Genomic DNA, 11,416 nt, shown 5'->3' on the forward strand with positions numbered 1-11,416 from the left:
AGTCTATAGTCTAGTCTATAGTCTAGTCTATAGTCTAGTCTATAGTCTAGTCTATAGTCTAGTCTATTGTCTAGTCTATAGTCTAGTCTATAGTCTAGTCTACAGTCTTGTCTATAGTCTTGTCTATTATCTTGTCTCATCTTTAGCCTAGCGGAGGTTTGGTTAGGTACTCTGAAGTACTATTTTTGTTATAAATTAATACTATTTCAAATTTAAATTTTTCCATGCCTGCCAAAAACAATTTCACTCTCAATCTCTTTTATGAAAAAAAATTATAAAGTTTTTTTTTCCAGAAAAAAATTGATTAAATGATTGATTAAAAAACTATATGTAGAGAGAAACATCAATGGAAAAAACAGATAACCCGTACGTACTATTGTTCTATAAATTTGTACGCATTAAAAAGCGATGAATTGTTCATTTCCATCAGCATCATCATCATCGTCATCAGTTTTGGGCCTTCATTTTGCTTTTATTTATTTCGCTAGATTTTCAAGTGGAAATAATACGAAATTTTGCGCCATACTGTGTGTGTGTACAGCAACAACAATAACAATAGACACTTTAAAATTAATGAAAAGAAACTGACACAATCAGAAATAAAGCAACAACGTGTGTGTTCATGTAAAAGATTCCGAAAAAAACAAATTCACCAGACATTGTGGCTCTTGAAAAATAAAATAAGAAGAGAAACTAGGCGGTTAACTTAAAAAACACTAATATTGTTTAGAAAAAATCGTTTTTAATTAAAATTATTTTTTTATATTAAAAAGTTGTCCAGCTCTGTGTAATATGTTGTAGTTGTTTATTATCCCTTTTAATCACAGTCTGCCTTTTTTGTTGTCTAACTCTCTCTCTCTCTTATTTGCCTAAATTTTAGGTCATTAAGCTTATTTGTCACAGTGATATTATTATTGTCTTTTTGCAATTTTACAAATCGTTTTGTTTCATTAATTATTATTATTGTTGTTGTTTTTTATCAATTCCTCTCTATTTGCTAATGTAAACAAAGATACACTGTTATCAATTCAATTTGCATTTCATATCATCCTGTATTAACATTTTTATATTCATTAAACCTATTTGTCACAGTGATGCTGTTGTTGTTACTTTATCATTTCACAAATCGATATGTTTTCTTGCAGAATTTGTTGTTATTTTGTTCCAATATCTTATGTATTTACTAGCAGACCCTGGGTGCTTCGCTACCCTAACTTAAATTAAATACATACAAAATTTTGTTTACTTTTATAGAAAATTAAAATTGATTAAACATTTTTTTTAATGTTTCATTTTTATACGTTCAATATCACGTGATTAAATTCACATACAGTAAGAAGCTTGTATTTTAAGTTTCATTCATTTAGCTTCCAAATTATGGAAAATTTCGAAAGTACTATTTAGAAAAATTGCTATAAAATATCTCTAATACATTATCATTTAATCAAACATTTTATGTTTCTGTGTTTAATATTATATACAATTTAAAAAATATAAATTTAATGAATGAAAAAGTACCAAAAGTACCTTTCAGTAGATTCCCATTCACTAAGGTGAACATCTCTCTTAATAAATTCTCATTTAATAAGTACCGTGTGTTTCGGTTAACCATTAAAAAGAATCTAAAAGGTACCATTTGAAGAATAGAAAAGTACCAAATAGTTCCCACTTACAGAATATTATTCAGTCAAGACCATGTCTGTTAAAATTAATGCTCCTAGGTTGAATATTTTTTATTTTTAAAGTACTAAAAAGTTTTCTCTTAAAGAATCTTATTCCATGAGGACGTCCATGTTTAATAATCATGTGTTTTCAATTAATATAAAAGAACATACAAAGAGTATCATTTGAAGAATGAAAAGGTTCCAAAAGTGGAATAAAATTTAGTACTAATAAAGAATACAATTTTTCCCCTTTTCGCTTAGAAGTATACTTTTTCGAGAATTAAGTTTAGTTTTTTCAAATTTTATAAAAGTTGGCTAAATGAGTTTGAATAAACTTAAACTTCCCGTTTTTCCCTTTTTGGTACTTTTTTCCCAGTGAAATTGCAAAAATTTTATTACAATAAATATTACAGAGTTAGTCCGTAATTTAATATGAAAAATTCAATAAACCGAAAAAGTTTTCTTAATGTGCTAAAAAAAGTACCATAAATATAGTTTTCTCCCTTTTACACCCAAAAAGGACTGAATTTTAAAAAAAGTACGAAGCAGGTGTTTCATAATTTTAGGAGATGTATCCAAAATATTTATAAAAAGTTTATTATTTTAATTAGTTTAATAGTTGTAAGGGGCCAAAAAAGGTACCAAAATCACCTTTGATACACATTTTTACCCCTTAAAAGTACGAATTTTAAAAAAGTACCAGACACCCACCTGCTCATTTTAAGAGTAGATATAGGTGCATTTAAAATTGTTATGTATTACATATATTATGTAAGATAATTAAGAAAACCTGTTTTGCCCGTTTTTCCCCTTTTTACCCGTAAATGCACAAATTTCCAAAAATCCCTCCTTAGTGGATCTACATAACCAAAAACACACCTACTGTCAAAATTTTATGATTCTAGGTTCAGTCGTTTGGGCTGTGCGATGATGAATCAGTCAGTCAGTAACGCTACTCTTTTATATATATATAGAAGATATATATTGTATGTTTATAAAATAGGGTTCTATAGTTGAAACGAAAATTCGACTTTTCTCCTTTTTGCATTTTATGCAAAGTCAATTTTTCGACTATTTTCATTTAGTTAAAAATCGACTTTTAGACTTTTTTATAAATAGTCGACTTCTCGACTTTTCGATTTTTTTCGACTTTTTGACTATTTTCGACTTTTTCTCGACTATTTTTTACATTTTTCGAGTTTTTCCGACTATTTGAGAGTTTTTGATTTTTTCCACTTTTTTAAAATTTTCGATTATTTTTGACTTTTTTCTATTTTTTTCGACTTTTTGACTTTTTATGACTTTTCGACTTATCGACTTTTTCGATAAAAAGTCGATTTTTTGAATTTTTTCATTTAATTAAAAGTCGACTTTTAGACTTTTCGACTTTTTATAAATAGTCGACTTTTCGACTTTTGCCGACTATTTTCGACCTTTTCCGACTTTTCGAGTTTTTCGACTTTTTTTACTTTTTTCGACTTTTTCCGACTTTTTTCCACTTCTTTCGACTTTTTTCCGACTATTCTTTTGACTTTTTTAGAGTTTTTGACTTTTTTCAACTTTTTTTTAAAATTTTCGAGTTTTCGACTTTTTCCGACTTTTTTCGACTTTTTACGACTTTTCAACTTTTTTCGACTTTTTTCGACTCTTTTCGACTCTTTTCGACTTATCGACCTTTTTCGACTTATCGACTTTTTTCCACTTATCGACCTTTTTCGACTTATCGACCTTTTTCGACTTATCGACCTTTTTCGACTTATCGACTTTTTTCGACTTATCGACTTTTATTAACAAAGTCAACTTTTCGACTTTTTTCACAGACGACAGTCGAGTTATCGACTTTTTTGGAACAAAATAGTCGACTTGGACTTTTCGACTTTTTTTCGAAAAAAAGTCGATTGTTCGATTATTCGAAAGTCGATTTATAGAACCCTAGTTAATTGGCTATCGTTATTCAGAGGCCAAATTAAGTAATTAAACTATTCAAGGAAACATGGTATTAGCCGGAGATATCGCATCTCTATGTAAGATTCTCAGTTATAATAAAAATCCGTTATTAGAAATTTTCCTGAGTCTCAGTAAAACTCGCACAAAAAATTCCAATATTTAATGCAATAAATACGATATAACGCTTTATCTTATTGTGGACATAAATCTTTTATTTTAATAACAGTCAATTTAAAAAAAAGCACTGCATACTTTTAGTGATAATTTGAAACACAAAACATTTTTCATTGTCATCGATAACAAACAATTTGTCATTACATTAAGTGGCAGCACTATTTTCATGCTAACCATTTCGTCTGAATAGTTATAATAAAAAAGAATAAGCATTTGCGTCTGACAAACAGAGACTTGCGCCGACTGAGCCTAGCCGCCGTACAAAATGTCAAAGCCGCCGCCGCCGAAAATTTTTCAGCTTAATACGGCTTGAAAATTTCGCAATATTTTGTACAATTTACAGAATACTTTCGCTAAATTTGTGGAATTTTACAATATAAAATTAATATGTTTTCATTTAAGCAAGTTTTCTTTTATCTAATAATAAGCCGCTCATTGAAATTTGGCCGGTGTAGAACTTTGCTTAACGTTCGACGTATATGCTTCGCCTCAGATATTTTCGCGTTTTTACGCGCCTAATTCGAGTCGCTGCTATTTCAAACCAGCTTCGTTGACATCAAACCAGCTTCGTTGACGTCAACCGGCACTACACCTTTTTACATTGCTTGTATGTCATACCGTAAAGGGCTAGGGTATCGAACATGTGTATTTGAAATGAGAAGTGCAGTTGATGTCAATTCTGCCGACTGCGAAAAGAAATTCTGCTAGAATTTTTCGCGCCAAACTGTTTTCTGCATGTGTGTGTGTGCAAATAAATAATTGTTTACTAACAATTGAAATTAATAATAAGATTGTATGCTATACTACTATACCGAGAGTCATTGTGCAAAGAAACAGCAAGTGTTGGGTTTAATTTAGTTAAATTGTTAATAACTATGTTGAAAATGGTTTTCCAGGCGATGTTTGTTTTTGTTTAATACCCATTGTATATCAGGAAAACCGTTGTAGTTAGAATGATTAAAATCGTCAAGTTTCTTATTTATATTGCTTTTAGGGTAGCAGAGCACCCTGGGTATAGCTAGTAAATAAACAATTTTATTTGTTTTTACGTTATTGATCATTTTCATAATGCAAAATTTTTTAGAAACTGATTTTCTGCAAGATGTTTTATAGTTAAATATCGGCTGATCCTCGTAAAACTTGTAGAAAGGATTTGTTTTTAATTTTTAACAATTTTTTACTCATACCTGCATATATTCTCACACAACTTTTGAGCTTGCTCTGTTTTGCTGTTATAAACAATATATTTGGTTCCAAATTACACTTTCTGATCTCTCGGATTCCGTTTTTATTTAAAATCGTTAAAAATTTAAAAACTAAACGAAGTTGAAAACTTAGCCGGCTTACAGTCGTTTTTAAGCCGCCGACATATTTAGTGTCAGACGCCGCCGCCGTTAATATTTGTCGGCGCAGGGCTCTGCTGACAAATTGCGCGAAGAAAACATACATAATTCTTCTTCACACAAGAAAAAATTGATTTTTAAATTAAATTTTGCACAAATTAACGAAAAAATGCAGCCTGTAAGTTCACATAATATAATACAAATAAATAAAGCTAACTTTTCATCTTCTATTAACAGACTATAGCTTCATTTTTTCAAAAAGCCTCTGCTTCTAATGGCAACAGTCATAAATCTAAAGAAACCAAACCGGCGGAATCAAAAAAACGTAAAGCTTGTGTTATATCCAGTGATGAAGATGATGATGATGTTATACCCGCCTCACCGCAAGTCAACAAGTCGAGAGATGCCAAAAAATCTAAGGTTGAAAAAGAAGCCACCACTTCGTCGCCTCCCAATAGAAAAAAACCCAAACTAAATAAACTAAAATCATCACCAAAAAAAGACTCAGCTATCAAACCGGTAGATCCCATGTCTCTATTTGGTGGTGAAACTAAACGTGTTGAAGCTAAAAAGCCACCCAAACCTAAGGAGAAAGCTTTACTCGAATTCGAAGACAATGAAATCGATGAGAGTCTCATGGAAATCGATTTGGATGAAAGTGTTATAGAAACTCGCAAAGAGGAGTCAAGTGTTAAGGATAAAAGCAAGAAATCGGATAACAAACACAAAGAAGAAGCGAAAAAATCACCCGAAGAGAAAAAGGAATTGTCTTCGAAGAAAGAGGAGAAATCTACTCCAAAGCAAACAAGTAAAATGGAGAAGCCAAAGAAACATTCACCTAAAGATGAAGATGAGGAAGAAGATAAACCCAAAAAGAAGAAAACCAAGGAAAAACATCAAGATTTAGAATCGAGTAAGTAGGTTAAGTTGTTTATAAATAAAACTAAATTAATTCAAATTTTCTCATTGTTTTAAGGTGTCCTTTCGGATGAAGAACGTCATGAACGTAAACGTATGACAGCCATGTTGTATCAGAAATATAAAAATCGTTCAACTGTTATTAATCCGGGATGCAAAGAAGTTCCAAAGGTAATTATTTATACAATTAATATATAAATAAACATTTTTATAAAATCTTGTCGTTGTATGCAGGGTAAACCTAATTGTTTGGCCGGTTTAACTTTCCTTATCACTGGTGTACTCGAATCTCTAGAACGTGATGAAGCTGCTTCAATTATTAAGGAATATGGAGGCAAAACTATGACAGTCGTGGGTAAACGTTTAAATTATCTAATAGTGGGTGAAGATTCTGGACCCAAAAAACTAGCACAAGCCGAAGAGTTTGGTGTTAAAATTATCAGTGAAGATGATTTCTTAAATTTAATACGTGAAAAATCAGGTCTTAAAAAACTTGAAGATAATGACACAAGTATTAGAGAGGATGATGAAAAGCCCTCCTCCACTAGTCCCAAACAAAAGCATAAGGAACACAAAGAGAAGATGGAAATTAAAAAAGAAAAAGAGTCACCTACTGAAAAGAAACCAAAATTGGATGAATTAAATAATAATCTCAAGACACATAAAATTAAGACAGAATTGGAAGAAAAGAAAACAGAAATCAAACAAGAAGTGATAATTAAGAAGGAAGCAGAAGTTAAACAAGAATTCCCCAGACCACCGCCAGTAACAGAAGATATGATGGCCTGGGTGGATAAATATAAACCGGCCTCGGTTAAAGATATTATAGGGCAACAGGGGGCCGCTAGTAATGTAGCCAAGTAAGTTTGAATTTAAAAACAAAGTTTCTAGAGAAAACTTCAGAAATTAATTTATATTTAGATTAACTAATTGGCTTTCAAAATGGTATATTAATCATGATGGCAAAAAGAAATTACAAAAACCCAATCCTTGGGCCAAAAATGATGATGGCAGTTTTTATAAGGCAGCTTTGCTGTCCGGACCGCCAGGCATTGGTTAGCAGTTTTTTTCATTTGTATTTTAGATCTTTTCTATAAAACAAGTTCTATTTAAAGGTAAAACTACCACCGCCACTTTAGTGTGCAAGGAATTGGGTTTTGATGCTGTAGAATTTAATGCCTCCGATACACGCAGCAAACGTCTACTAAAAGAAGAAGTCTCCGAATTACTTTCCAATAAATCTCTCTACGGCTATTTCCATGGCAATAGCCAGGCGGTTACTAAAAAACATGTTCTTATTATGGATGAGGTAGACGGTATGGCTGGTAATGAAGATCGTGGTGGTATACACGAATTAATAGGTCTCATTAAGGAGTCCTCTGTGCCCATTATATGCATGTGTAATGATCGTAATCATCAGAAAATGCGTTCACTTGTGAACTATTGCTATGATTTACGCTTCAATCGTCCTCAGTTGAAACAAATCAAGGGTCGTATTATGAGTATTTGTGCCAAAGAAAATATTAAATTAGATTCGGGTAAAATTGATGAAATCATTGCTGCCACCAATAATGATATAAGACAATCGATAAATCATATATCACTGCTAAGTGCAGGCAAGGATCTGAATTTGGCCTCCGATAAAGAATCTACAAAATATGGTGAGAAAACTGCTGAAAAAGATTTGAAAATGGTAAGAGATTTCATTAAAAAACCTATCGATTCTTAGGCTCTTTATTAATAATTTTGTTATGTTTAAGGGTCCTTGGGAAGTGGTACGCAAGGTGTTCTCAGCTGATGAACATAAAACCATGTCATTTAATGATAAATGTGATTTATTCTTTCACGATTACAGTTTGTCTCCCCTGTTTGTACAGCAAAATTATTTGATTGTTAGTCCCTCAGGATCCAAGTAAGTTTTCTTTTTGGTTTTTTAAGAATTTAATAAATTGTAAAACTATCTTTGTTTCCACAGATCTGAAGTTCCTAAAAAAGTAGCTTTAACTGCCGATGCTTTAAGTTTGGGTGATTTGGTAGACAAAAAGATACGTTCTAGTTCCGCCTGGGCACTTCTACCCACCCAGGCCATTTTCAGCTCCGTAATGCCGGGTGAATATATGAGCGGTCATATAACGGGACAAATAAACTTTCCCGGCTGGCTGGGAAAAAATTCTCGTTCTACTAAACGTTGTCGTTTGGCTCAAGAAATTCATGATCATACTCGTTTAAGAACATCCGGTTCACGTCTTTCCGTGCGCCTAGATTATGCTCCATTTTTGCTTAATAAAATTGTTAAACCTTTGGTGGACAAAGGTTTAGATGGCATAGAAGAGTCACTAGCTACTCTTAAAGAATATCACCTTTTGCGTGAAGATATTGATAGTTTGATTGAATTAACTACATGGCCGGGTAAAAAGGGTGCCATGGACAAGGTAGATGGCAAGGTAAAGGCTGCCCTAACAAGAGCCTACAATAAAGAGGTATTGGCCTATACTTACTCAGCTACAGCAGGTGTTAAAAAGAAGCGTGCTGAGGCATCTGATGATATGGATCAATTGGCTATGGAGGAGGGAGAAGAAGGTTCTAATGCAAATATAGAATCTGAAGATGAAAAAGATGATGATTTGGAAAATGATGCTTTAATTAAGGTGGGTTGTTTGTGTAAAAAGAAATATGTACAAAAATTTAACATTCATTTGTTTATCTAGGCTAAAAAGAAGACTGCAGCATCAACTACTAAAGCTTCCACTTCAAAAGCAGCAGCAGCAGGAAAAAAGGCTACCACTAGCAAACCTAAAGCTGCAGCTAAACCTAAAAAATAAGTTATTCTTTTATATACTATAAGCACGTTTAAGTTTTGTTGTATTATGTCTATAATTATAACAGAATGAATAAAAATTTATTTGTAATGAAATTTTGTTAAGAAACATTTCGCTCTGCTCTTACAGAAGTAGACAATGCAGAACCTAAACAATATAGTAATGTACAGGAACAAAGTTATAAAGATGTGCTATTATCATTATAACCTTGGAATGCATAAGGTTATTTTTCTTTTTATTTCACATTACCTTTACATTTTAGGAATTTTATTCAAAATTTTTCTAATTCCTTAAGAAATTGTTTATATTTGAACACATTTAAAAAACTCTTAAGCAACACGTTTAGCCTCCACTTCCACACATTCACTAGCCTCTGTTTCACTTTTCCTCTTACTAACTTTATCCTCCGGTAATACTATATTCACAGCAGCCAAAGCTTCTCTTATCCAATTAGGCACTGGCTCATTGGCAAAGTGTATACTCATAAATTCTCTTACATATTTGGGAAATTCATCACGTTGTATAGCCTCGCGCATTTCACGCATTAAACGCAATTGAAAAGCTATATTATGAATACTTAAAAGACTGCAGGAAACACTCTCGAATGTTACTATATGGTGTAAATAGGATCTAGTGTATAGTTTACAGGTACTGCAGTTACAATCCTCATCGATGGGACGCATATCTAGGGCATACTTTTTTTGTTTTAAATTCAGCTGGCCATTCATGACTAAAGCACTGCCAAAACGTGCGGTTCTTGTGGGGAAAACACAATCGAACATGTCTATACCTAAAGCCACACACACCACCAAATCGGCCGCAAAACCTACACCCATTAAGTATCTGGGTTTATCTTTGGGCAGTAAGTCGGTACAGGTGTGCACAGTACGCCAAAACTCATCCTTACTCTCGCCACCACTTAAGCCTCCCACAGCATAGCCACGAACGTTACGCTCCATTAAACCAGCCACACACTGCTTTCTCAATTCCTTATCCAGACCACCTTGTACAATGGGAAATAAACTTTGATCGTCATCCCTTGCATGAGCAGTTATACATCTATCCACCCATCGAATGGTGCGATGCATAGCCTCTTCTACTCTGGGTCCGGTTGTGGTAGTCTTAACCACATCATCCAATTGCATCATTATGTCAGCACCAATAGCATTTTGTATTTCTATGGAATGTTCAGGTGTCAACATACATTCACTATTATCAAAGGGTGATCTAAAATTAACACCATTCTCATCTATTTCGGCCAATTGCAAAAGGGAAACCATTTGAAAACCACCAGAATCGGTAAGTATAGCTCTAGGCCAGCCCATGAACTTGTGCAGACCACCAGCTTTTTTCAGTGTTTCTATGCCGGGCCGCATACCCAAATGGTAAGTGTTACCCAAGAGTATTTGGCAATTCAAGTCCACCAATTGATCCGGCAATATGCCCTTCATGGTACCTTGTGTACCAACCGGCATAAAGACCGGCGTATTAACTTCACTATGCCTTAGGGTCATAAGTCCCGCTCTAGCCTTTGAGGACGAACACTCGGCTAACACTTTATAAGTTAAAGGAGGCACCTTGGTGGCTGACATGATTTTGGAAATAGTTTTTTATAAATTTACTTAATTTCTTTACGATAATAATGATTCACTTGTAAACGCGGTACACAGAACTTTGGAAACTATTGCACTAATTGAACTCAGAGCCCTGCGCCGATAAATATTAACGACGGCGTCAGCTGACGTAAAAAATATCGACGGCGGCTTCATCAAATTATTTTGAACATTACGACTTGAATATTTTTTTATATAATTAAAAGTTATTTGATTTTTTTATTTTATATGCAGTATCACAAGGTTAAATCTCCTCTACGATATATATTCAACACTTGACAATGACGACGTCATGAAATAACTCCCTATGATTTAACTTCCCAATTTAAAAATAAGGAAAACCCCAACGAAATGAAATAACTTCCTAAATTAATATGAAAAAACAAACAAGTTATGGGACAATTTGTTTTTAATGATATTCCTAGAATGATAGTAGTTTTTGCATACTCCAAATATTAACTACGGTTCTATAAATCGACTTTCTAATAATCGACTTTTTGTAGAAAAAAGTCTAAAAGTCGAAGTCGACTACTTTGTGCTAAAAAATTCGATAACTCGACTATCGTCTGTGAAAAATGAAAAAAGTCGAAAAATCGACTTTTCATAAAATGCAAAAAGTCGGAAAGTCGACTTTGTTAATAAAAGTCTAAAAAAGTCGAAAAGTCGACTATATATAAAATACTTATAGTCGAAAAGTCTAAAAGTCGACTTTTAATTAAATGAAAAAAGTCGAAAAATCGACTTTTCATAAAATGCAAAAAGTCGACTTTTAACTAAATGAAAAAAGTCGAAAAGTCGACTTTTCGTTTTAACTATAGAACCCTAATATTAACACGCACATAAAGAAAACAACCCGACGAAAAATAAAACAAACCGTAACAGCTGTTTTATCAAAATAAACATTTTTTTTGGTGTGGTGAGTTATTTTTGTTTACAAA

At 32.8% G+C, this 11,416-nt stretch overlaps 2 protein-coding genes across 2 annotated transcripts; one reads left to right on the plus strand and one right to left on the minus strand.

The window, feature by feature from the left end:
- The first annotated feature begins 5,189 nt into the window (after window positions 1–5,189).
- LOC111685969 (replication factor C subunit 1) lies at window positions 5,190–8,960 on the plus strand. Its single transcript, XM_023448252.2, has 9 exons — window positions 5,190–5,306; window positions 5,366–6,041; window positions 6,105–6,217; window positions 6,281–6,906; window positions 6,968–7,101; window positions 7,162–7,739; window positions 7,807–7,958; window positions 8,022–8,694; window positions 8,755–8,960. The coding sequence occupies exons 1-9, from the start codon at window positions 5,298–5,300 to the stop codon at window positions 8,866–8,868; spliced, it is 3,075 nt and encodes a 1,024-aa protein (XP_023304020.2). The 5' UTR covers window positions 5,190–5,297; the 3' UTR covers window positions 8,869–8,960.
- A 191-nt stretch (window positions 8,961–9,151) lies between these two features.
- Window positions 9,152–10,566, minus strand: LOC111685970 (queuine tRNA-ribosyltransferase catalytic subunit). Its single transcript, XM_023448253.2, has one exon. The coding sequence runs from the start codon at window positions 10,455–10,457 to the stop codon at window positions 9,195–9,197; it is 1,263 nt and encodes a 420-aa protein (XP_023304021.2). The 5' UTR covers window positions 10,458–10,566; the 3' UTR covers window positions 9,152–9,194.
- Between the last annotated feature and the right edge of the window lie 850 nt (window positions 10,567–11,416).

Source organism: Lucilia cuprina, chromosome 4 (assembly GCF_022045245.1).
Source record: "Lucilia cuprina isolate Lc7/37 chromosome 4, ASM2204524v1, whole genome shotgun sequence".
NCBI classification, from domain to species: Eukaryota; Metazoa; Arthropoda; class Insecta; order Diptera; family Calliphoridae; genus Lucilia; species Lucilia cuprina.